Source organism: Sciurus vulgaris, assembly GCF_902686455.1.
Source record: "Sciurus vulgaris genome assembly, chromosome: 2".
NCBI lineage: Eukaryota > Metazoa > Chordata > Mammalia > Rodentia > Sciuridae > Sciurus > Sciurus vulgaris.
Window position 1 is genome coordinate 157,726,708 of NC_136462.1, and position 27,030 is coordinate 157,753,737.

Sequence of the window (27,030 nt, forward strand, 5' to 3'; positions counted from 1 at the left end):
TTTAAGGGGACAAGGAGATAGCCTCCAATTGCAAGAGTCCCTATAAAAAAGATACCATAAGCACAATGAGAGTGAGTAGCTGAATCAGGAGTGTTAGATACATTTCATTTAGCACCACCTACTTATTTATTCCTGCCTGCCTTTCCCTCAAGAAAAGAGGGATAAAAAGATCTGTTGTAACATTGAGGTGGGATGGGAAAGTGGGGTGTTACAAAGTTCTGACAAACCCTGTATATCCCCAAGTTTGGTGTGGTAACTTATTCTCTAACCTAAGTAGAGGGGATGATAAGAAAGATTACTCATTTGTTGGGGAAGGAGGGAAATGACATCAAGAAAACTGTAATGACTTGCCTCCTGGGAGATGTCAAAGAGTACTGAGATAAAGCCCCTTCAGAGGCACACCTCACAAGCTGTCAACTGGAGGGGAGGGGGCCAGACATTTGATAAGCAGAAAACACCACAGTATAATGGAGGCAAATGCATGTAACCTTCAGCAGATGCACTGAACATCCCTATTGACGAGACCACATCCAACGTTTCTGGAATCAGGTGCATGACTACGTGCATGGTATTAAGAGTAGGAGGCAGCTGGAGTTTGTGAATGATCATGTTCATCCAGTGTCAAGGCAGAAATGAAAGTTGCTAAAACTATAGAAAGCCACCCAATGGTAGTTTGAGAATAAGAGTTGCTGGAGTATACAATGGACAAGGTCAGGGTTCCCCTTATCAAGGTAAAAACTTCCCCTCTCATTCCTCTCCTTTCCATGGCCCTGGTAATGCCCAGGAGTGACTAATCTAGAACCCAAGCAGTAGTATAGGGAGAAGCAACGGTATTTAGTGATAGGTGCACCCTCCCAAGTTCCCTTACATAGAGACAAAATGTATTTAAAGTTAAGTATAGGCTGGGAGAAGAAATACTTTAGAAACTACATACCTGATAGAATATAGCTCTTGTCCAAAAAAAACAAAAATTAAAAAAAAATACATACACAAAGAAATCCTCTTTGGATGTACGCAAGGAAGAAGCTGCGTTCCCCCAATCTTAAGGTATACCATACAACTTAAACTCAGGACAGACAAAATGATATTAGATAAAAACAAAGGGATTTACTAGGAGTTTAGGAAAAGAAACATCTCTGCTTTTTCAATATTTTATTCTTGAATATTTTTAATATTGAAGCTGATTTTTTATAAACTAGAAAGTAATTATGGGACCAGAGGCAACTGACAAGGATGGCATAAATGGTTTCATTGTGATATCTGATGTATTATCACATGACAAATACAGATAAGTTAACATTTTCATTTCATTATGCTGGCAACATAATTAGCTTCAGGATGTAAGTAATGAAAGTGTTGATCCAAATGTAATCACTGTATTTTAGCTCTGAGATATAAATGTCAATGAGTTACAGTTACCTAATGCATTTTCAGAAGTCAAAAACATGTATGGAGAAAGCTTTGTTTTGTAATTTTTTGACACGTTATAGATTAAGTAAATAGTGAAATACTGATGACAGTGTTAGGTCTTAACCACACCAATGAATTCAAAATGTGTGAGATTTACAGACATGTAGATCAATGAAATAAAAGAGAGAGCTAAAAAATTTTAGATTTACACATATCTGGTTAATTGATTTTCAACAAGACAAAAAGGCAATTCAACAAATGGCTCTCAAATTAGACATACATTTGCAAAATGGGGGAACCAGGGATGGTAGGAGGCAGAGAAAGAAAAGAAAACAGATCCATACTTTCCTCACACCCTACAAAAATTGATTCTGAATGCATCACAGACATAAAAGCAAAATATAGAAAAAAGGACACAGGCGAAATTTGGGGGTTCACTGAAGAACTCTGTATCTTTTTAAAAAACAATTAATAAACATTAATTAACATTAATAAACATTAACTGGTACTGGGGATTGAATCTAGGGATACTTTTCACAGAATTGCATCCCCAAGCTCTTTTAATTTTTTATTTTGAGACAGAATCTAAGTTGTTCAGAGCTCAGTTAAATTGCTGAGGCTGGTCTTGTAATCTTCCTGCCTCAGTCTCCTATTGCTGAAATTACAGGTGCAAGCCACCACACCCAGCTGTATCTTTATTGTGGTGGTTATACGACTGTACATTTATCAAAATTCATAGAAAAGAACACTAAAAAGAATGAATTATATAACACATTTAAACTATACCTTAATTTAGTTTTTTCAAAATTGTGAATGATAAGGAAGGACCACTTTACATAAAACCCATTAACTCTGCTACTACCCATCAACATATTGAAGTCAATATAAGTGATATCTGGAGCATAAAAACTTATTCATAAATGTATCCTGAGTGAATTAGAATAAAGAAAACTCCAAATTATATAAAATTAAGAAACTATGAATTATATAAAATTCAGAACCATTATTATTTCAAAATGATATTTCATAGCCCTTGAGAACAACTTTTAAATGCTTTCTTAACCTTTGGGAACACAAACATTTCTTCAAAATAAAACAATAATATGTAAAACAACCAACCAAGTCCTTCCCTCTTTCATCATTAATAAAACTTCTAGAGGAAAAGCAATACAAAGTAACCATATCACCTACAAGCTCTGCATTCTTAGCAAGTTTGCTGCACAGGGCAGTTTCTCAGGAATGAAAATCAATTCTAAGGCATCTTGGGGCTATCTCTTCACTGAGCAAAAACTCCTTCCGGGGAAAGCCAACATCACAGAAGCTTGTGCACGGGCACATTCTCTTTCCTTGCCTCACAGGCATACTGTGAGCAATGTCCTCATGAGCCAGCACTGCAGTGAAATGCACATCTGCTGCCAGAGTCTTCTTCAGGTTCATGGCATAATCTCCTGCTGTGTAGGAGTTCCATGATCAAGCCTGGTGGCAGTTCAGGAGACTACATCAGCTTTCTCAAAGGCCATCATCATTAATTTGGGTAAGTGGATTTGAACTCTAATGAGACAAAAATTTGGAATAGAGGTGGACTTTTCTCCTTTGGGAGATTTAAAGAACACATTGTTTCTGAGAATTAAAATCTCCACATCAGAAGTTATACAATCCCACTTCTTATCCAAGATAGTCTATCCTTCACCATAAATACATGAGGTGTCATTTAGCTTCTGTTTTCACATACTCAACCCAGGGGAACATTAAGCCACATATGTTCATGAAAATGTTAGCGGAATTCCCAAATCAACACACAATTAAAAAGAGATTTTCAAAATTATAAAGTACCACCCACAACACATTCAATGATTTTACTAGAAGTTTCTTTATATTGGATTAAAATCTTAAGATCTATCTACTTATAATTTTCACTAATATATCTTTTAATTCCATAAACAAATCAAATCTTGCTATAATAATATAACTCTCAAAATACTTGAAAAAAATTCTATGTCACTTTAAATATATAAATACCTTTGAGTTTATCTGGGAATTCCCAGAACAATAAAAAATAAGTCCTTAAACAAAGACACAAAATTATAGTATCTAATAAACAGTTTTTTAGTGGCTATGAAATGTTCAGCATACTTCAGCTCCAACACCAAAAAGAAAATTGGAAGTCATTAATACCCTCTTTATAATAAGCAGAGAAAGAGAGAGAGGAAAAGAGAGAGAGAGAGAGAGAGAGAGAGAGAGGCAGAGAGATAGAGAGAGGGAGGCAGGGACAGATCAAGATAGAAAGTAAGTAAAAGAAAGAACAAGAAAAAACTGAAGTTAGTGGCTTTTTTTTTTTAACTCATTTGTGTGAGTTGGCTTTTCATCCCTGTGACCAAAACACCTGACTAGAACAACTTAGAGGCAGTTTATTTTGGGCTTACCATTTCAGAGGTTCAGTTCATGGTCAGCCAACTCCATCATTCTGGGTCTGAAGTGAGGCTGAACATTATGGTGGAAAGATATGGCAGAGAAAAGTTGCTCAGCTCATGGTAGCCAGGAAGCAAAGAAAACCCAGGGAAGGGGAGGGAGGGCCCAGGGGCTCCCCAAGGCTATGCCCTCAGTGATCTACTTCCTCTGGCCACACCCCACCTGCCCACAATTATATCAGTCCATTCAAATTATTAATGAATCAAATGGATTAATCAAATGGATAACTGTTGAGGTTACAGCTCTCATAATCTAATCATTTCACCTCTGAACATTTCTGCATTGTGTAACACATGAGTTTTTCAGAGGACATTACAGATCCAAACCATAACATTAGAGAAGTAAGAACACAAATCTGTCATCTTGCAATCTGGAGAGAGAAGCAAATTCAAAGACTCACATCCAGGATCTGCTAACCTGGAGCAGAAAAGTTAAAGCCACAATATGGTAGTAGCAATTAAGTGGATAAGTGGACCAAGGGTGCACTGGTATAAGAATGAGAAATTCCTAGTTGCTATAGGTTCCTGCAACTCCTGGTTACTGGGGTTCCTTTCATGGGCTTTACTTTTAGGAACCCCAGAAGTTTGCAGTAGAAAGTCTCTTAAGGCTCTGTCTTGGATAGGGAAAGCAACCATCATGAAATACGTTCAGAGCATACCCCTATAAATGCCTACTTTTTGGGAGAAAGCATTTTATGGAAGACTTAACTGACCTGGAGGATGGACTCTTCAACTCCAGCATTTCTGAGCCTTTCTGATTCAAAGAATGGGAGAGGCAAGTCATACTTGTGAGGATCATATATGGGAACACAGATCCACTGGAAGACTGAGATTGACCCATTAGATTAAGAGTTTTATAATCATAAATATGATTTTTTAAAAGTTATTTCATTTTTTAAAAAATACTTTTAATTGTAGGTGGACATAATCTTTTATTTATTCATGTATTTATTTTTATGCAATTACTAAGGATCAAACTCAGTGCCTCACACTCTTCCACTGAGTGGCAAGCACTCTGCCAATGTGCTACAGCCCCAGCCCATAAACATGATCATTTAAGTAAGAGTTCTACAATCATAAAATCACAATATTATAAAATTCTTAATCTTAATCATAAAATTAAGGGTTCTGTATTCTCATGAGACTATAGAATCAGCCATATTTTACTATTACCAAAAAGGGCATCAGAGCATAACAGTGGATTTTACCTGAAAGGAATACAAGACACAGCAAATTCTTTTTTTTTTTTTTTTTTTTTTTTTTTTTTTTTTTTTTTTTTTTTTTTTTGTACCAGGGTTGGAACCCAGCAACATAAACTTTTTTTTTTTTTTTTTTTTTTTTTTTGTGGTACCGGGGATTGAACCCAGGAACACTTAACCCTGAGCCACAACCCCAGACCTTTTTTTATGTTTTATTTAGAGACAGAGTTTTGCTGAGTTGCTTAGGGCCTCCTTAAATTGCTGAGGCTGGCTTTGAATTCACTATTGTCCTATGTCAGCCTCCTGAGCTGCTGGAATTACAGGTGTGCACCACCACGCCTGGCCATACTTCATTCAAAAGAGCTCTTTAAGAAGCCCAGAAACAATGGGAGAGACAAAAGTAGGACACTAAAGAAGACTGAAGCCTCAGGCACCTGCAACTATAGAAAACATTCAAAACAGTCCAACTCCTAGGTAGATTAACATACAAACTTCTCTTTCATGATCTACCTCAGTTTCTACTACCTGACACATAATGTTTGACTTTTAATCAAACAATTAAAAGGGAAGAAAGAGGGTATGGCAGCACATGCCAATAATATTAGCTACTCAGGAGGCTGGGGCAGGACAATCACAAATTTGAGGGCAGCCTTGTCAACCTGGTAAGTCCCTATCTCAAAATGAAAAATAAAAAGGGCTGGAAATATATAGCTTAGTAGTAAAGCACCCCTGGGTTCAATCCCTAGCATAACCCCTTCCCCCGAAAGAAGACAAGAAAGAGGCCCATCCTAAAAGACAAAGGAAATACTAGAACCAGATTTACATATGGTGCAAATTTTGGAAATATCTAGCAGGGGATTTTAAATAATTATATGTTAAGGACCCTAATGGAAAAAAAAATAGACAACATGCAAGAACACATGGTCAATGTAAGCAGAGATGGAAATTAAAAGAATCAAAGGAAATGCTATAAATCAAAACCACTCAGGGGTTTGAAGAGATGACAGTAGAAATTTCCCTAGTGGAAATGAAAAGAGGAAAAAATAATGAAAAACAAAACAAAAGAGCATCCAAAAACTGTGGGACACGGTGGTAGCAGTGAACTACAAGTTTGAGATCCAGGAGTTGGGGGTGAACTTCAGTGATAGCATGCTTAGCATGCAAGAGCCTCAAAGTTCAATTCTCCGCACTTCCACCATCAAAGTTTGAGATCTGATCAGAATATCAGAATTTTGAACATCATTCACTGAGAGAGGCAAGAAAAGGACCTGGAGTCAATAAAGAAATCAAACCATGGGCATAAAGTAGAAGGGGAAATAGTAAAAGAAGACAAAGTTTTTCAGAAAGGAAAGATAGTAAGGAGCAGTGATAGCAGACAAATCAAAGGAAAGAGCACTGAATGAAAATCCACTGGATATGACAACAGAGATATGGCAGTTATGTTTCATTTTGTCTATTCTGCCCCTACCCTTTTTGGGGAGTTGTTCTCTATCCATCCTCTCTCAAATACACACATATCTTCAAACCAATACTTCAGGTAGTTGACTATCACAGAACTGTGGCCACAGGGGTGAGCCCTTGTTCCAAGCTGAGACAAACAGTCCATTATAGGATTAGAGTAGAAGCCACTCTAAGAAGGGCACACAGAATGGGTTGCTAGCCCTGCTTCTTGCCACAAAGAGAAAAGCCATTTAAAGTGAAGAAATGATACCAACATCTAGAGAGATAATTAGGAGACAAATGTGTTAGAGGCATCCGAGTCTAATTCCATTCATTCCTGACACTCAGTTGCAAGCTTACACTTCTCTGGTCTATGAGACTAGTCCCAGTAGCATTCAAATGCATACCTCTTTTCATGTGAATTACTTCAAGTTAGTTTCCTACAATCATCAACCAAAACCAGTTGTGAATGTTATAACATGGGTTTAAAAGCAAACCAGTGGCCTAAATTTCTACTTGGGGTTATAGAGAATAAAAATTGTTAAATGATAATAAAGGGGAGAGATTCAATTTCCTAAGCTTTTAGACCTATATAATCCCATCCCTTGGGTATCTATCACATTCCTTCTTCATTCTCATGGTTGTCACTCATTTCTTGCATGGATTTTTATAATAAAATCCTAAATGGATGTTCTTCCTCCAGTATTAATATTCCTAATCATTCTCTACACTGACACCAGTATGATTTTACAAAACATAAATCCAGTCTTGTTGCTCTCTATGGTAAAGTTCAAGTTATTTAACATTACACACAATTCTTCATCATATGGCTCCTGCCAATCTTTTCAATCCCATCTCCCATTGATTCTCAATTTGCATCTTGTGCTCCAGTCACACGTAACAATTTGCTATTGCCAAGTCCAAGATTTGGTATATGATAAATGTGTTAGTCCATTTTCTGTTGCTATAACAAAATAACTGAAGCTAAACCCTCATAAAGAAGAGAGGTTTATTTAGTTCTGTTTTGGAGGACATCCAAGATCAAGTGTTTGATTTGTTTGGCCTCTGGAAGGTCCCCCTTGGTTGTATTACAACATGGCAAGGGAACTGCCATATGCAGATGAGGCCAAGAATGTGGGGTGACCTTGCTTTATAACAACCCACTCTGATAAGATCTAAATGAGATCCTAAGAGAACTACATTGATCCCTTCCAAGAACAGATTTTCAAATGACCTAACTACATCCTACTAGGTCTCAGTTTTTATTTTTCCAGAGCTGGTCACTGAACCCAGGGCCTTGTACATGTTAGGGAAGCACTCTGCAACTTAGCTACATCCCCCGTTCTTGTTCCCAGCTTCTAAAGGTTCCACTACCTCTCAATATCAATACCTTGGAACCAAGCTTCTAGCACATGAATCCTTGGGGGTCAAACTCATACCTAAACCATGCGCTTAGACATTCACTAAATGTTCATTCATTTAAATTACTTACTTCTGTGCAAGCTCTTTAAGTGTTCTGTCTAAAATACCATTTCTACCTTCTAACTCCCGAATCTATGAAATTCATCATCTTCAATTAGGGTTCTCCAAGATATAACTCTCAAGATATTTCCACAGAAAAACTATGTGTTTAATAAACATTTCTGCCAGGTTCAATACTCAGTACAACAAAAAAGGAAAAAAGCAAAAGAGGAAGAGAGGAAGAAAAGAATTATTCTGTTTAAGATTATCCAGTTGATTTTCTTCCAAAAAGTGAAGGTGCTTCTTTATACCTGAAGATTCATGTTTTCCCAACAGGGAGGATATTCTTCAACATTTTGGCTATAGAATGCTATGTAACAAGAAGAGGTTAAGTGAAAGAGAGGTATCATGGGAAGACAACTTAGCACTCCAAGGAATAACTCTTTCCATAGGTGCAGATACCAACTCACTTATGTACTAACATTACTTCTTGGCCATCTCCATTGACATACTGCTAACCAACTTCTGCAATAAAACATGGTATTTTAGGAAACATATCTTTTTGTTGTCCTCATAAAGAAAAGAATGAAAGGAAGAAATAAAACAAATTTTATGGAACTGCTATGATAGATGATTTCATCTATTACTCAAACATATTTCATCTAATTGTCACATTTTTATAGTTGAGAAAAATGAAATTCAGAATTCTTATGTTACACCAAAATTTTACAGTGTGGTAAAGCAGGATTCAACAGTAGTCCATTTAATTCTAAATCATAATTGCTTTTTACTATACTGTTCTCTTCCTAAAGTAACAAGGATGAAAATGAAAATATATTAGCATTCTAGGCTAAATTTTTTTGCATGAATACTTAATAGTGGTATTTCTGGAGATTATTTTAGGGAATCCCCCCCCACACACACACATTTTATATATCTTTTCTTTTTGCTGTTTTATATGAGTAATAGTAGTTTTGTAAATGGGAAAACACTAAAGAGATGCTAAAATGCTTATTATATAACACTGAAATAGACTGTCAAAAATTTTTAGTGATTATCTAGTGTCGGTAAAAAGATGTGAGGAGAAAAGTCATATACTGCAACAGATAAACTGATATGGTCTTTTGTGGAGGGCAATTGGCAATCTCTATCAAAATGTGCAATGAACTTACACTCAGATCAAATTTCACTTCTAGAAATTTATCCTGTGGTCCACAAAGATCTGCATGTATGCTATCTACAGCATTAATTTCAAATACACAAATATTCTGAATAAAGAACGGTCAGATCTCAAGAGAATTTTGTATGACTGCTTTCCTGCCTTTCTACAAGTTTAACAGATCAGGATTTATGTTCTTTTTAAGTAGTTATTATTAGTGAGACTATTTCATTGCTAGATGATTTTGATGGCTATCTGGAAAAAGTTTACAAACTCACTATTCAACTGGATATTTGTTTTGTATATATTTTCTTTATAAGGACAGCAAAATATCGGAAGTTTCAAGGAGCAATAACTGGTATGAAAAGTGTTTGATTTTTGTAAGTGTTTACCTTTATTCATTGATTACCTATGGAGTTAAGTACAATCACACAATCATATGCTGAAGATACAGAATATTCTCTAATTCTCTTTATGACATTGCCCAATTTGTTCATTTAGGATCCATGACCAAATCATTTATTTATGCCGCATGAATATTTTTTTCACGAGCAGAGCATTTAAATGACACTTGCACCTACTAAACTGGGTTTTATATAAAGATGATTTCAGAGAGCATTGGAAACTCCAGGTTTCCCTTTGATCCTCCAGTGTCTTTAGAAAGCAATTTCTAAACCACCATTTCCACTGCCCTTTTAATCTCTGCAAATTGTTAGTAAAAGCTGTCAAGGCAGTCTGCCAATAGTGGCTCAATCATATATGAACTACCACTGATTATCCTAAAGAAATATTGCACTTCAGAGAATCAATTCTAGAGTACATACATACCAGACTATTTACAGAAAAGCAAAACTTTATGTGAAATGTTTTCCTTTCAAATCTTTCAGAATATTTTATGTTCATATGTTTATAATGGTAAATAAAGAACATATTAAAATATTTCTTATAAATTATTATATTATCCAAATCTTAGAAAAATGTATGTGTAACATTCAATCTTAATATACACTTCACAGTTTAACATTCATTTAGATCATTAAAGTTAACTTCTTAAGATTACTAAGATTACTAAGATTCATAAGATTACTAAGATTATAACTTCTAATTTATTCTCCTTTATTGTATAATTTAAAAAAATTATTTTCATCAAGTTTTGTCATTTTATGATTTAGTTTTTTTAAAAACCTATTTTGGAAGAGGCAATCTATTTCAAATGTTTTGTTTTTCTTTTATGAAATAATTATATGTTTTTAAAGACATTTCAAACTAATGATAAACTGCTTTCATTTAAGCAAGCATAGTTTTTTTTTTTTTTTTTTTCCAGCAATTCTCATTTCTCTGGCATGGTATTTTGGGCTGAATTCCAATGACCTGTGCTTTATGGCACTTATGTGAAATTTCCAATGTTACCTAAAAGCAAAAACTAGTTCAAATCACCTTTTCAATATTATTACTACATAAGTTCCTACACTGTGACAAGATCAAATTGTCTTTTATATCTAGCATTTCATCTGCAAAAACTTTACAATGAACACCAGATTTGCTTAAAGGTCAGGACCCATAACTATATTACTTCACAAACTGTATATTTTAGGGCAAAAATTTTCAATTCCATCTGATGAAGTGGTGTAAGAATCTTTTTGTGCTGGGGGTACAGGGCACTTGCCTAGCATACCCAAAGCCCAGGGTTCCACTGGCAGCACCACTCCCCCTCCCCGCTACCACACATTCATATTCATTCTCATTCTTTCTTTCTCTCTCTCTCTCCCTCCCCCCCTCACACACACACACACACACACACACACACACACACACACACACACATTATTTTTTTAGGAACTCTAATGAGGAAACTTTTATAAATCAGATTATTTGTGTAAAGCTCATAGATAGAACAGAGCAATTAAGTTGTTTCATGTTAGGTTTTGTAATGTAAATTATTGAGCCAGTAATTAAATTGCTTAAAATCTACTAAAACTGCTATTGATTTATGAGGTGAACACTAGCTTATTGCTTCCTTTTAAGCACAGTTCTCAACCTAGAATTCAGAATGATATCTATGTCTATCTACATATATCTATATATATGTAAAACTATATATATTAAATATCACCTCAACATTAGCAATACATGAAAAGGGCAAAATTGGACAAATTATTCTCTAATAATACTGTTCTACCTATTTCTTTTAAAATGTACATGGTGAAATTTCATTAATCTAATAACCTAATAACTTCAATAACCTAATAATAAAATTTGCCAAAATATCAAAAATTAGAGTTCTCCTTCAAAAAAGTGATGGCAATAAATAACTTAATTACCTAGTTCTCATGTAAAAGTTGATACCTTCCTTGATAATTACAATTTAATTTGCAAATGTAAGGCAATACATCTTTAATAAGACATAGGAGAGAAAAAGATTTTACACTAAAAGCACTAAATGCTAGATACAACCTCTTAAATTTGGAAAAATTGATAGCATGTAAGAAAAACATTATAAAAGTATATTTTTAGGAAGTTCTACATAGTAATTCTAATCAATGTGTGGTGAAAGGGTAGAACATTTAAATAACTAGCTCCTCAGAACAGTACATAAAAATATGATTTTGCTTAAAAGTCAAAAGATTCTTTATTCTTATAAAAAAGTAGTGACTTTCTAAAACATGTAAAAGATGTCAAAGATATTATTCAATGGAAATATGTAAACAAGATACACAAGTGAACATGTTATTTAGAAATAAAAGTTACGTTTCAATGGTGTCATTGTTTTTTCCATATCATGTATTGCTTACTCTAAAATACAAAAAAAAAATCAAATTTCAAGCTTACAATTCTAGGATGAGAGAATTGTGATATACTGGACAATTTTCATATTTATTCCCTGTTACAACCCAATGTTATTTTCTGCCATGAATATAAAAACTAAAATTATAGCTTGCTTGTAAAAGGGAAGGTTTCTTGTTTTGTTTGGGTTGGATTCTTTTTTGTTTTTAGGAATCATTTAATTGGACTTCATTATTATGATGATTTGGACAAGGATAATGTCTTTAACACCTATTATTTAGCCTTAGGTTTTACTAATAATTGAGCCAATTTAAAATACATTCAGAACACAGAAAACTATTTTCAATCTAAAACATCTGAATCTTAGGAAAGAATGAGTCAAAATATTTTCAAGAGTAGTTAAATTGCAAGGATTTTGCATTTTGTGAAGAAAATGTGAAGATTAATGTACACAGAGAAATAGTCATATTAACATAAGCATAAAATTTTCAAAATAAATTAAAAATAATTGAAATAAACACTGAAAACAAAAAGCATTTAGGTGCACTAAAAAGGTGGGGGAGAATAACCTGATTTCAGAAACTGATGAAATTAGCAAATTTTTAAAAACTTTATATTTCAGTTCCTTGGCAGTTTTGTTTTCTCCTTATAATCTCCAATTTTACCACAAAATAGTAGTGTCTTTGAAAAGAATCTCTATTCCTTCTTAATTGCAAAGATGATATTTTAAAACTATAACATGAAAATTTCATTAATTGAATTATTTCACAACTATTTTAAACTAACCCCAAATGCAGCAAGGGTCTCAATTCTAAAAGGCACTCTTGAGTATCTAGCTGAGTTATATTTTCAAACACAGTTAACACTGATGAGGAAATTCAGGACCCACTGGCAATCTATCTGCTACTCTAGAAAGACAAATTTTCCCTCTCAGCACTGATCTGGACCTCCACTTCAAAGAGGATCTATCAGAAGGTTTCTGGGCTCCTCCCAGGCCCCCTTGTGCTGAGATGACAACAGCAAATCTAAACTCTGGGAAGGGCACCTTTTTCAGAATTTCTTTGCCTAATGTTTTTGTTCCTAAGGTTAATTAATACATCAGAAGTTTTCAATAAATACCACATTTTAGTCAAAAGGCCAAGAAAGGCCACTGAATCTTTTTATCTAGGAAAAATTTATCTGCCACAGGCTATCTTACCAAATTTTCAGTGTTAAGTGTGAAGTGTGAAACCACAAAAACCTAACTATGAAAAAAGCAAGGTACCAAACAATCCCAGAAGAAACAGGTAACATTTAGCGTGAGAAGGGGAAACGGGAGGGCGGAGGGGAGAGGAGCCTTCTCTTTTTCCTATATTCCCTTTCAGAGTATTGGCTTTTTTTCCTTTCTTTTCTTTTTATGAGTGCCAGCATTGTTTTTAAGGGGGCAAGAGGGAAACACCAAGAAAACATTCCTGAGAAATATATTTCCTGTGAAATTCAATTTAGTCAAAAGTATTTTAAAACCCTAAGTATAAATTTCCATTCAGAATTTGGGCAGACAATAATCTGATGAAATTAATTTGATAAAAAGCTTCAATGGAATATCAAATTGTTGTCTCTAAATATACATCTCCAAACTATATCTATTTAAAATCATCTGTACTCATCCATTTGTACTCATCCAAATAGTATTGCCAGATGAAAGCATATAATTTCCATAGATACAAATAAGTCATAGGAAGAAACATTAAAGATTGTAAATTTTGTTCCCCCAGAACTATTCACCTCCAATGAGGAAGTACTACTTGGTTCACTGTATTGCTAAGCAGCCAAAAAGTGACTCTTTGCAGAGATCCTTCAAATATAATAAAGTGCTTTCTTATTTAAAGATGGGAGCCTACCAGATGTTAATGCACTTATAATAGGACCCAATATTGTTAAAAAGAAAAATAAGCAAAACTTGTAGTGTCATCACTTGTAAATTGCTATATTGAAGTCCTATAAATAATGTGAGATGAAATGTATGGCCTGAAAACAGAGTAAATAATATTAATTTAGAAAATTTGTAAATACCTTTTCAATCTGGACAATAAATCAACATGGAATTGATGATAATAATTTCATTTCTTAAATATGTTTAAACTTGAAAAATAAAATATAATGGTTTACAAGGTGACTTTTATATTCACCAATGTTACAAAACAAATATTTTTACTTACCTTTTCTTTGATGAAAGTTTAAAATAACTTTCTATTATTTTTATTTAAGTAATAAATATAAGCAACATGAATTTAAAACAAAAACTTAAAAGCCAAGCTGGAGTTTTCAGAAGGATCCCAGTATTTGCTTAAATACATAAATAAAGGCTTCTTTGTATATTATTAATTAAGGAAAAATAAGTAGGCAATTCCTGTACAGGTGAAGATGAAGACCTAGCCCAGGTGTTTCAAGTTCAGGGAAGACCTGTAAAAGTAGCATCACATTAAAAATTGTAGCAATAACAATCTTGCTAAATCAATAATTGATGTGTATAAATAACTTGTGTAACACTGAATTTTGTTCTTTACTATGCACTTATAAATACTACTCTAAACATTCATCTAGTTGCACTTTCTTCCCATAGATGACCATCTGGCTTTTTCTCCCCTAGAAATGGGGCATATTCTTTGCCAAAGTACACTGAAATGAGCAGAACAATGATTTAAAAAAAATAAGAAAAAACAGGAAGGAGATTCCAACCTCAGGCCAAAACCAAACAGAAAAAGCAATATGTAACATTGTTCTTGCCTTCAAGATGTGTGCTATCAGGTTAACCTTTGATTGTTTCCACATATCCTTTCCTTCTTTTTTAAAACACACACACACAAAATCTTACTTACAAAAGCATTCTCCTTGCTTTTCTTTTTCCTACCTCAATCTCCAGGAAAACTTAAAATTGTATCTTCATTTCCCTGTTATCATGTTTTTTTTTTTTTTAATTGCAAGACTGCTTTCAAAATCCAGTCAATATGTTTTGCACACTTCTTTGTTTTATTCTTTGTATTGTTCAGTATTTAATGGAGAATTCATAACGTCTAAGTTCTTCTTTGCCATGCAGGTAAATTTGCAAACCAAAAGATGACAAAACAAAATGTTCTAATCAGCTAATCTGTGGTTTTGCATTTTTCAAGAAAAACTATTTTCACCTGATCTCTGCATTTTCATACTTCTTGAATAGGTTCTTTTATCTAACAATAAAAAGACTTATTGCGTACAACTAGAAATATTTGAGACTTTTTTTTTTTTTTTGGTTAGCGTAGTGATAGAATAAATTCTATAGGGGTGGGGAGTAAGAGAGGGAGGAACAAAGGGAAAGAACAGTGAAAACAAACAACAACAACAACAAAAAACTTTACAGATGCAAAACTGACTATGAAACATTTTAGAAAAAAAAAAAAAAAAAAAAAGGTGCCCTCTATCCCTTGTTCAACCTCCATCCCCACAGAGTAAAAACACAATACTTACAAGTTAGCATCTTTGTATTTGTCAGTGTCTGTGTTTTCACTCTTCTTTGGACTTGGATACTTTGAGCTAATTTGGAAAGTGTCTGTTCGGTTGCCCACAAAATGATGCTTAAGGATCTAAAGATGCATAAATTAGGGAGCCCTACAATGGCAGAGGATGGTCATTGTATCTCTTCTCTTTATGCGCTCTCGTGGTGGGACCCAAGAGCCTTTTTTTTTTTTTTTTTTTTTTAACACTTTAGATGATGGAGCAACTAAGGGGCTGGTAGCTAGAAAGGAAGAGGCAAGCCCTGAAAACCGCCCCCTCCCAAACTTAGCAGAACATTGCCCCCTCCCCAGTTATACTGGACTTTGCAGCTAAGTCACTTTAGGAAAACTTGGGTCTGGATGAGGACAAGTGTGGAGTCCTTCACGTCTAGGCTCAACACCCGCTTCTATTTCTGGTGCTGGGGTAACTGGCGCGGACAGAGGCGCCAAGGATGGAGAAAGCACAGGGGGGTGATCTTTTCAAGAAACACCCAACTGTCCCCTTACCTTTTTGCCTCCGTTATGGGGAGTGGGGAACGAGAGAAAAAGATGTCAGTGACCATTGTTTGCTCGTTTGGGATGTTGCTCCGCCCCCCGAGTCTGTCGTAAACCTGGCGCCGGACTAAAATAAACCCCAGATCCCGCAGCTCCGGGGGCTCGCTGCGCCGCCGACTACTCTTCACAGGCGCTGCCGCCGCGGCCGAGGTGGCGGCGGCGACGAGCGGCCGCCGCGTCCCGCCCGCGCCCGCCCCCGGGCCCCCCTACCTGGCCGTCCGCCGAGCCATGTCGTTGAGCCCCAAGCACACGACGCCCTTCTCCGTGTCCGACATCCTGAGCCCCATCGAGGAGAACTACAAGAAGTTCGGCGGTGCCATGGACGGCGCGCCGCCCGGCCTGGGGGCGCCCCTGGGGGCCGCGGCCGCCGCCTACCGCGCGCCGCCGCCCGGCCCCTCCTCGCAGGCGGCGGCCGTGGCGGGCATGCAGCCGCCTCACGCCATGGCAGGCCACAACGCGGCGGCCGCGGCGGCGGCAGCAGCGGCGGCCGCCGCCGCGGCCGCCACCTACCACATGCCGCCGGGGGTCTCGCAGTTCCCGCACAGCGCCATGGGCGGCTACTGCAACGGTGGCCTGGGCAACATGGGCGAGCTGCCCTCCTATACGGACGGCATGAGGGGCGGCGCGGCCGCCGCGGCCACCGGCTGGTACGGCGCCAACCCGGACCCGCGCTATTCGTCAAGTGAGCGGGGCCAGGAGCGCGGGACTGAGGGCAGGCGGGCGGCGCGGGCTTTTCCCGCCACTGCCCAGGGCTCTGGGGTACTGAAGCTGGGGGCCGCGGCGCACGGGGGTTCTCGTCCCTGAGCTCCCGGTCGGCGCGCGCGGGGGGTCCTGGGGCGCGCGAGGGGTGCTGGGGCCGGAGCCGCGGCGCGCAGGGGTCTTGGGACCCGTTCTGAGGCCCCGCGCCGTCGCGGCTGCTGCGGTGTGAAGTAAGTGCGAGCGGCGGCGGGAGGGGTTTCCGAGGGCCTGGAGCTCATCGGTCCTCTCCTTGGGCCCCCTCCCCAGTCTCCAGGTTCATGGGACCGTCGGCGGGCGTGAACGTGGCCAGCATGGGGTCGCTGACTGGCATCGCGGACGCAGCCAAGTCCTTGGCGCCCCTGCACGCGGCGGCGGCGGCGCCGCGAAGGAAGCGTCGTGTGCTCTTCTCGCAAGCGCAGGTCTATGAGCTGGAGCGGCGCTTCAAGCAGCAAAAATACCTGTCGGCGCCCGAGCGCGAGCACCTGGCCAGCATGATCCACCTGACCCCCACACAGGTCAAGATCTGGTTCCAGAACCACCGCTACAAGATGAAGAGGCAGGCCAAGGACAAGGCGGCGCAGCAGCTACAGCAGGAGGGCGGCCTGGGCCCGCCGCCGCCGCCGCCGCCGTCGCCGCGTCGAGTGGCAGTGCCCGTGCTGGTCAAGGACGGCAAGCCGTGCCAGAACGGCTCTGGCACGCCGACGCCTGGCCAGGCCGGTTCGCAGCCGCAGGCCCAGACGCCGGCGCCAGAGCTCGAGGAGCTATCGCCCAGCCCGCCCGCGCTGCATGGCCCTGGGGGTGGCCTGGCAGCCCTGGACGCGGCCGCCGGGGACTACGGCGGAGGCGTGCTGGGCGCCAACCTGCTCTATGGCAGGACGTGGTGACCGTGCGGGCACCCCGGGAAGGGGTCTTGCCTGCGGCAGTGGTCTACAAGAACCGAAGGGGAAAGGTGCGGAAGCTGATTCTGGTGTGCACAGTGATCAAAACTAACGGGTCACGGAGAGGGGCAGCTCTGAACATCTTTGCTGAGGGTGGGAGACAGCGACAGCCCCAGGACCGAATAACGTAACACCACACTTAGAGGTGGTGATTTCCTCCTTCCAGAAGTTCCTAAATTATATGAAAAGCTGGCTGAATCCTCTTTCACCAAGTTCTTAACCGAAGCTCGCAAGAGTTTTAAAAGTTGGAAACTTTGTTGGTGTTTGTAGCTCTAAAAGTCAATCCAGCTTTAACAATGAGTCCATTTCCAAACAAAGTTTGTTTAATCTTGGGAGACAAATTTTCAAAGCCCCCACCCCCCAAGTGCAATTGCATTCATGTTTGAAAGTAAATTGAATTGTAGCTCAATGTGGATCGTACACATAGCAACATTATTTAAAAGGAATTATTGCCATTTAGGGAAAATAGAGCAATGGGGAAAAAAACAAAGTACTGAGTATATGAATCTATATAGCTTTTTAAATTTAATGCTGATTTCAAGATGTTCTGATCATTATCTAGCACCCCAGTGTTTGTATATTATTCTAGAAGAGAATTCTTGCCCCCCCTTCTCCAGATGCAGCTCACCATAAGAAAGATTATAAACTACTTTTTATATGGCGTCTGGTTTCTCCAAATCAACTGATAAAATAAATACACCCTATCTTCCATAGAATTTGAAAATCTTGATAAAGTACTAGAACAAAAAATAAATTTGCTAAAATTAACATCAGTCTACTTCAAAGTGTGTCAAGAAGAAAGATGAAGGTGAATTATTGAATTGTAATCAAGATACAAAGAAAAATAAAAATATTTAATTATCCATCATATTTAGAATTTAATAGGAGTTGCACCGATTTTGTTGGTGTTTTATTGTATAATAATGTATTTACTCTTTAATATGCTGATTTATATTTCTTATGTTTCAAATGGATATTTAAATATAACTTAAAAGAACCTTAAGTACTTTTTTCTGAAAGTCAAGTGGTCATTTCTTTTTCATTAAGTGTATAGGGTTTTTTGTTGTTTGTTTTTAAGACACTAGTTGGAATGATGTGACAACACAACTCAGTTTATTCATGATTTAAATAATTGGTATTGTAAAAATACTCAAACAGCTGAATAATGTGAATTGATATATTAATGAAAGTTAAACATGGATAAAACATGACTTACAAATGACCAAATAGTAACCAGAGATCCCAAAACTCTTCTACATTTTAAGGTTTTAGAATAACAATTTGGACCTGAAACATTCCATTTCATCATTTGAACATTTTTCTGAATGTGCAAAGTGAATCCATAAGCAGGTGTTATAGAAGTTAAACTTGCACTTTCTCTAAGCTGCATTTTACATATTAAATGCTTTTTTTGTTTTTTAATAACCCCAGTTCCTGTCACAGAGGGGCATAGGAAGAAGCAAAGAGATCATCCCTGTTTCAAAAAACTGTGAATACATTTTGGAATATTACATTTAATTTTGAAAACTTTCTACATGAGAAAAAATAATTTCAACAAATTAGTGTTGACATGGTATAATAAACCTACAGAAAAATCTCCCTGCTGTTTTTTTAACATATTAATGGGTTAACTACAAAAGTAAATGTTAACCAAGCCAGCAAAATTATTACTGATGTGTCAAAGTTCAAAATGCTTCTTTATATCAAATTTGATCCCATATTGTTTCTAGAAAGTCCACATGGTTTGCAATATGAGTGTGTGTGTGTGTGTGTGTGTGTGTGTGTATGCACATGTATACACACATATAGCCCAGTACCTACAAAAAGCAATAATTCCTTATTACCTAAGGGCACCTGGTAAAATCCTTAAGGAAAAAGAAATCTTCCTGGACAATTTTCTCTTTGGTAATTTATTTCTAGAACAAAGAACTCCTTGGACTGATGAAGTAAACTCTATTTTCTAAAAAAAAAAAAAGTCATTATTAAAAGGAAGCATTTTTATTCAATATGTTCTGAAAGTGTATTAGTGTAGCCATATCTTTTTCTTTTCAGCATTCCTTTAAGTAGTAAAAGACCCAAACCAGAAGTAATTGCTGCAGAAGTCTTAACATTCTGTACCCAGAAATTTACTGAGTTTTTGTGTGCACATTCTGAAATTAGAAAAAGGTTTGCTTCTTGAAACATTTAAAAAAATGTTTTTGCTATAGAATTCCACCTTTTCATTAATGCAAAGCAAAAGCTTTTTTCTTTTGCAGTTAGTGCTCTGCAGATCTTTTATAAAAACACAAACGGCCAGACTAGGTGAAACTCATTAACTGAAGAGGAGGATAAGTGTCTCCACAACCAAGAGAGAACTGGCACAGGGTCTGAGTGGAACAAAGCCCCCTCAAAGTTTAGCAGAGGCCACAGCAAACCTTAGTTTCAGAAATGCTAACTCTAGAGATCTGACATTTTCCTTCAGTTTTGGGGGTCTAACATATCTTTTCCCAACAGAGGCACAGAAACCAAAACCCAGAATCAAAGTTGCAGAGAGGAACGGCAGGGATTGCAGGTACTTTTCTGTAATCTGCATTGGGATGTAAATTGAAGTGTTGTGTATGAGAGTGTATGCAATTTTGAAGGACATAAGAAGGATGTTTTGTATATGGAAGGGTGAGAGTGTAACCCAGTTGTCTTCTATTTAAAGCTTTGCTTAGAACCACAACCTAAAGGTCAGAACAAGTAGTCAATCAGACTTCTATCAACACAGATGTGTTCAAACTCCATTCTGCTAGTGACTGTTTACTTTCAGTTTAAAGCAAATCAGAGACTCAGTCCTGTTCACTAAATGCAAACACCTTCCATAGACTTGCTTTAACTACACAGAATAGTGATGACTTAGGAAGACTTGTAAAATAAATTTGTGAACCATAATAATATAAAGATGTACCAACCAAAATTTTAGATATGAATTTGTGAATAGTAGAAAATGCATTATGTGGTGGCAACATAAATTTCAAATGCAGTTTAGAGCATGGATGATACTCCCCAGCTGTTTAATACCACTAAGTTATGTGGATAAAACCCTGTATATTAATTGAGTGCAGTTCTTTTGAAATGCTGTTCACTTTCCATCCCAAGTCCAGCGGAACAAGGAACCAGGATATATTCTATAAAACATAAGTACCTTTTACTGCTAGTGAAAATTAGCATCTGGGAATATTTCAAAGAAGATGCCCAGACTGGGAACTGCACCTACATTCCATTAGGAATTCGTTCTCCAATAAGTATTGAGATTGCTCTATGATTTCAAGGTCATTTATATAATTTTTAAGTTTAGAGATAATGGAAGTTTCTAGGAGAGACTTTTTGTTTTCTTTTTGCTTTAGAACATTTTACCTGAAGTTGAATGCCTTTAAAAAAAATTCTATGTAACCTCTCATTTAAATAATTGTTTAGGTGATGTCTAATAAAATTTTAACCACTATCTTTGCCTAATTTTAAGTTGTAAAAACTAATTTGCAGCAGTTAACATCTCTGTTCACCCACACAGATTAAATCATGTTCTCTCTTGATCTTCATTCTATAAGTAAGGTATAGTGAAACAAGCCAGTGTTCGATTTAAACTGTGCGTGGAGGCAACATACACCGGCAACATACATTTACAACTGACCCTTTGTTATTTCATTCGCTGGTTAACCTTTTTTCCCGGTTGGAAATAGAGCGGAGGATCACCGTAAAGAATGGCGGGATCTCAGTTCCCTGACCTTTTGGGGTGGGCAAGAGGTGTCTTAACGTTTGGGACGGAGCTAGACAGCCACTCTGCAGTCTGGAAATGGTAAATTTACTTTAAGGATGTCTATATTTTAGGCTACACTTAGACTTGAACTTAAAATGGTAGCCTCGCGGAGGGGGAGGATCATTTCTGATATTCTCTTATAGGTTCAGCCCTGCTTTTATACAGGGAGGTGAGTTAATGAAACTGGGCAGCTTGAGGAGTCGCGGCGCCGCATCCCGGGAGCGAAAGAATGATGCTACAATGCCACCCCGAGGGTCAGAGGTCTGCGTTTTCCCGCGCTCACCCTGTTCCACGCTGCCAGCTCGCGGCACTTCGGTGCGCCGGGGCGAGCGGCCGGGTTACTGGGACACCCGGGCGGGGCAGGGAATGCGGACACAGGCGCCCCACGTGCAGCGGTGCCTCCGCGCTTGCCGACAGAGGCGGGAGGAGAATTGGGCCAGCTACTCAGTAGAACAAGGACTCTGAGGACCACCCCATCTCTGACTGCGAAGTCGCAGCGTCGTCGGACTCTTCAGCTTAGCCCAGGCGCACCCGACCTCCATCCAAGGCGACTAGCGAAAAACACTAGGGCGGGAACCCCACACCCACCTCGGCTTGTTCTCGTCATCGTGCGAAAATTAGCTTATGGGTCATTACACCCAATTTGCCTTTGTAACGCTAACTGGCAATCTAATATCAGTTTGTAGATGGCTTTGCACTTTAACATGTATTACCCCATTTGATCTTTAAAGGGAAGACAGCTGCTCATTAGGGGACCTTAGCGCCACAATAGTCAGGGTATTTGCAGGTTCTAAGATTTAAAAATCGTTAATGTGGGACCCTGAAAAAAAAGTGCCCTGTTTTAAAATATAATGGAATATAATTAACTACTTAAAGTTGATCCTTTGACATTAAAAATTTGAGGAGACATTTATAGCTGTAAATATTCCACTTTAAAAACTACAAAAAGCATTTTACTTGAGATAACTGGACAAGTCCAACGTGGGGTCAAAACGGAATGAGATGAGTTAAGAATAAGGGAGAGAAGGAAGCCAGGGTGAAACAATGGAGGGTTCCACTAGCAGGCGGTTGCCCTTGGGGCACACCCACTTGTTCTGCAGAGGGAACCTTACTGTCATCACTGGCCCATCAAGCCTTTTGCTTAAACATTCAGTCAGTCAGCTGACATTCAGTCAGCTGAATTAAGACAGCCTCATAAAGGCTTAAAATAAAACAAACTTAGGGGAATATATAAAGGGTAAAAATGTGGGATTGGTGTACCTATTAAGCTACATGTACTTCAAGCTAAGACATTTAGGTGGCACCTTTGCAATATGCAACACTTCATTTAGATGGCTATACATTTTGAGTATGTGGCAGATATTTAATAGGCAGCATTATCACTTTAATGTAGAAGGTAACACATAATGTTTATGTTGGCAATTCTTAATGCACTCAACAATAAAAGGATCCTACTTCATTCACCCATCACTAGCAATGAACTCAATAATTTCGAAGTACCTTCCTACTCAAGGTTAAGGTGAATTTTTTTTTCCACATAAACTTAAGATTAACGAATGTGCTTTTGGTTGAGTATTAAAGCAAAAACGTCCTAAGTCAGAAGGTTAAAAAGAAATCATATAATCTTTGGCTAGGATAGAAAAAATTGAGATAAAGTAACCAGAGCCTACATGAGTCATGTCTACATTTGTTTTGCTAATCAAATGAAAATGCATGGAAAAATGCTGTGGGTGAGCTCCAAACATATATTTAAGGAAATACACTGTGAGGAAAATAAATTATACAAATTAAAATCTGTGAAATAAAAAAATGCTAAGGAGTACAGACTATTTAGCTATGAATTAAAAATTTCAACTTTTCTTAAAGATTCAAAACAAGTACTTAAAACTGGAACACGAGTCTAGGTGAAACTTATAAAAATGTAAATAATTTACTTTTACAAAGACTATCAGAAATGGACATACTAATAAAATAAAAACTTTTCTTGGATTATGTTGACCATATCCCCTTAATATCTACTTCTTCACTGACTTGTTTCTAACATCTAATTGTAGAAATAAACTGTTCTGTGCAAAAGCTGATTTAGAAAAAACACGCTTAGTCAAGATTCTCAAAAGTTGAAATCCTATAAAACACAAGACCAGAGTTTTTAAAGTTTAACTTTATTTTATTTTTTTTTATTAAAGTCCAGAAATTTCTGTAAGACAAGTACGTTAATGAAATGTTTCCAAAGAAATACTGAACAATATATACTCTAGTTTGCTGAGGGTTCCAGCTCAAGAGTTCATACCTAATTCTTGTGCATTAAAAATCAGCATGGATCTTAGATGATCTAGAATAAGAATACACTGTGTTTTGAAATCCACAGCTGGTTTGATTTTTAATCATAATGAAAAACAGTACTCCTAATTCCGTCAAATATGTTTTACAAGCAATAATAAATTCAGATCCACTGTATTATGCAACAACACATCTTTGGAAAGCAACATAAAACAGTGAGATCAGATCTATAGAAATATACACAGTTAAAAAGAAATACACAAGGTACTGTAGTTTTATTAAAAACTACTACTTGAGAAAGAAATCTCCTTTCCACAAATAGCATAAAACTGTAGAATGATGAAAGGATTTGGGAAAGCTTTACAAAAGCTTAATTCCAGCTGTATCTTCCTGAGGGTGGTGGCAAAGGGTATTTCCTTCCTTCTCTGGGATATCCCTGAAAATAAACAGAGAGAGAATTTATTTTCTGGATTAATACCCTAGCAAAGAAATCAATTTTACGCCTCTGTAGAAAAACACATCATAAAAAAGCTAAGTGTGTCTTAAGGTACAGCACATGGAAAGTCCCCATAAACAAGTGCTTTGAATCCAGCTTTAACACAAGCTTGTGGCAAAGTTGGAGACTGTAAACAAAGAATGTCACTGAAAACTAACCAAATAAGCCTCAATAACTACACCTAAGAAATTCCTCAAAATATATACAAATGAATTACAGTAAAGTGTTTGGGTAAACATGTTCTCATTTTCCCACCATCTCAGCAGTAATTCAAGTCACTTTGTATAAGATGTCCACATCATCTTTAGACGTATTACACTAAAAGTCATTTTGTTTAACCAAGGAAAGAGTTTGCTGAGTCAGCTAAGGACTAATGAGCACTAATGAGCAATTAATTTTAGGGGTTTTTAGTTTGGTTATAAATAGCAGAGTATTAAGCAATAAAGTTATTACATAATCATAACATAACTAGTAAGCTTGAAAATGACATTTCTGTATAATAAAAGATAAACCTGACAACCCCTCCATCATAATTCCTTTTGGTAAGGGCTGGAGATGTTGTTGCTCAGTGGTGGAATATTTGCCTAGCATGTATACAGCCCCTGTGTTTGATCCCCAGCACTGGGGAGAAGAATTTCCTTTCTAGGCCTCCAGGGTTCTAAAATCCGACACCCTCTATTTTCCCACTCAGAGCACTTCAGTAACTTCAACATACTAAGTGCAGACCATAGTGTAAGGCCTTTTTAGTCATAAACTTCACTAAAAGATAATGAAGGCATGACTTTAATAGGAAGTTTTGCAACTTAACACCACTTTGGACAATCACGATTTAATAAAAATTATCTCAGTGGAAACAAGACTGAGAAAAAAGAGAATGAATGTATTCTCCAAATGGATCATAAATTTACCAACTGGTTTATATCTCACAGATAAATAAGAATAACCTCCTCTAACAGTGGAGAGTTCCCTAAATGGGAAGATCTCTTCTACAGGAAGTAGGAAGAAGATGAACAAGAGCTAGCAAGCCAGGCAGGCAGCCAGTTCCCCAGTTCTGCTGCCATACTGTATGGGGTTACAGGGTTTCAGTTACTGACTTGAAAAATGAGGTGACTGGACTAATTCTCTAAGGCTTCTTTCAGTTATATCCTCATTTCAAAAATGCTCATTATTTAAATTGCCTAGTGCCTTCTCAACTCTAGTAGCACAGATAATCTATATTTACTATGTGACTATATTTAGTCTATATTTACTGATGTTACTTTTAAAGGTTTTGCATAGAAAGAATTCAGTCAATTGGACTGATTTTAATGAACTATAACGAATTCTCCAAAGATATTAAATATTTGCAATTAAGGTTATTATTTTCTCAAAAGGTAAGAATACACAAAGAAGTATTAAAGAAGATTTTCCTTAGCTATCAGAATAGAGGTCTTAAATAAAAAAGGGACTCGTAATAAAAAATCTGAGTTAGAAAATTAATATGCAAAGCACTGCAAAAGTCCTGCAGGCGACACCAGGTAAGCAATTTAAAAACCACTTCATATCACTGCAGGTGCCAAACTCCATGAACACCACACACTCCGATTTGCAGCATTCCAATCCTGTTCTCTAGCAAGAATTTGATTAAAGAACATGTAAATACTGACCAGGATGTCAAATTGCTAGGAGAAATTATGTTAAATAGACCTCCATCTTAAATGGTGCTAAAACTGGATGCTATCAAGAGAAGAAAATGAAGCTTGCATCTACTAAACTTGTTTATGTGGAAAATCTTCAAGATGAGATTTTCTTCTATGCAGAAGGATATCGATGATGACTCAATAAAGGATATTTCCAAAAAGAATAAAGTCAACATTGAATAGATGGATTCTTACTTTCAGCCAAAAAATTCTCAGTTGTTAAGAAAGTTTGAGTTTCTATTAAAGAACAGTACTCTTAAAGGGAAAAAAAAAAGTTCTGGTGACTGTATTTGTGCTTTATCACTGACTGCTACTATTAAAAGGGATTCCAGGCTGGAAATTCTTCAGCACCTTTCAAGGTATTACCAGGTTAATAAGGTGGCTACTTCCCTTATGTACATTTTTAATGATGGACACAAGTTCAGGAAAGCTACACTATCAATATAATATTGTCTCCAGAAATACTATAAAGTACAGAGTCCTCAAAGGCATGTTTAAATACAAAGTGACCAGTTTGCTTTCCACCCAATTCACGGTAAGTATTACCTGTCTTCCTCCACGATCATCTCGTCTGGGTGGATAACCGCCAGGTCCAGCGAGCATCTGGTACTGGTTTGGCTGGAAGGCTGCATTCTGGGTTTGGAGCATCCGGTTCCATGGCAGCAGAGGTTCAGCCCCAGCACCTCTGTGGAAAGGTACCATGTCTGCATTAGAAGTCAAGCCTGTTATACTATACAAAGCATAAAAGTGGCAGATATCATCTCCAAATTTCGGGACAAACAAATCTGCCTGGATTTGTCACATGCAATACAGAGTATCAGAATGGTCCTTATTTATATCCAATATAGTCTAAGATATTTCACCATGTATATCAGCATGCTTTAAAAAAATCTTTAAATTTGATCAGAAGATCTAACTTTGAAAATTTTTTCATTTTTCAACTGTGAAATTTTCTTTTAGTCATTTAAGATATAGATCCAAGATCACCAAGTTGGCTACATTTATGATGCTATCCAAAGAGTAGACATGTACAAGACAGGAGAATGAGGCTTTATTTTAAAAATGTCCAGACTTGTTCCTGGAATCCATTCTTTCTAGTTAATTGCAGGTTGCAAATGAATTCTTACTGCTGAGTA

At 37.5% G+C, this 27,030-nt stretch overlaps 2 protein-coding genes across 3 annotated transcripts in view; one reads left to right on the plus strand and one right to left on the minus strand.

Moving 5' to 3' along the window:
• Positions 1–16,210: 16,210 nt before the first annotated feature.
• Positions 16,211–17,607, plus strand: NKX2-4 (NK2 homeobox 4; the record flags this gene model as incomplete). Its single annotated transcript, XM_079127335.1, has 2 exons — positions 16,211–16,667; positions 16,991–17,607. Exons 1-2 carry the CDS (start codon positions 16,214–16,216, stop codon positions 17,605–17,607), a joined length of 1,071 nt encoding a protein of 356 aa, XP_078983461.1. The 5' UTR covers positions 16,211–16,213.
• Positions 17,608–23,585: 5,978 nt separating this feature from the next.
• Positions 23,586–27,030, minus strand: part of XRN2 (5'-3' exoribonuclease 2) — an 81,966-nt gene continuing 78,521 nt past the window's right edge. For both annotated transcript variants that reach the window (XM_079123191.1, XM_079123192.1), the window contains exons 29-30: positions 26,441–26,579; positions 23,586–24,155 (exon numbers count right to left, since the gene is read on the minus strand). In XM_079123191.1, coding sequence (XP_078979317.1) covers positions 24,090–24,155; positions 26,441–26,579 — 205 coding nt within the window. In that variant the 3' untranslated portion in view covers positions 23,586–24,089. The remainder of the gene's footprint in view (positions 24,156–26,440; positions 26,580–27,030) is intronic.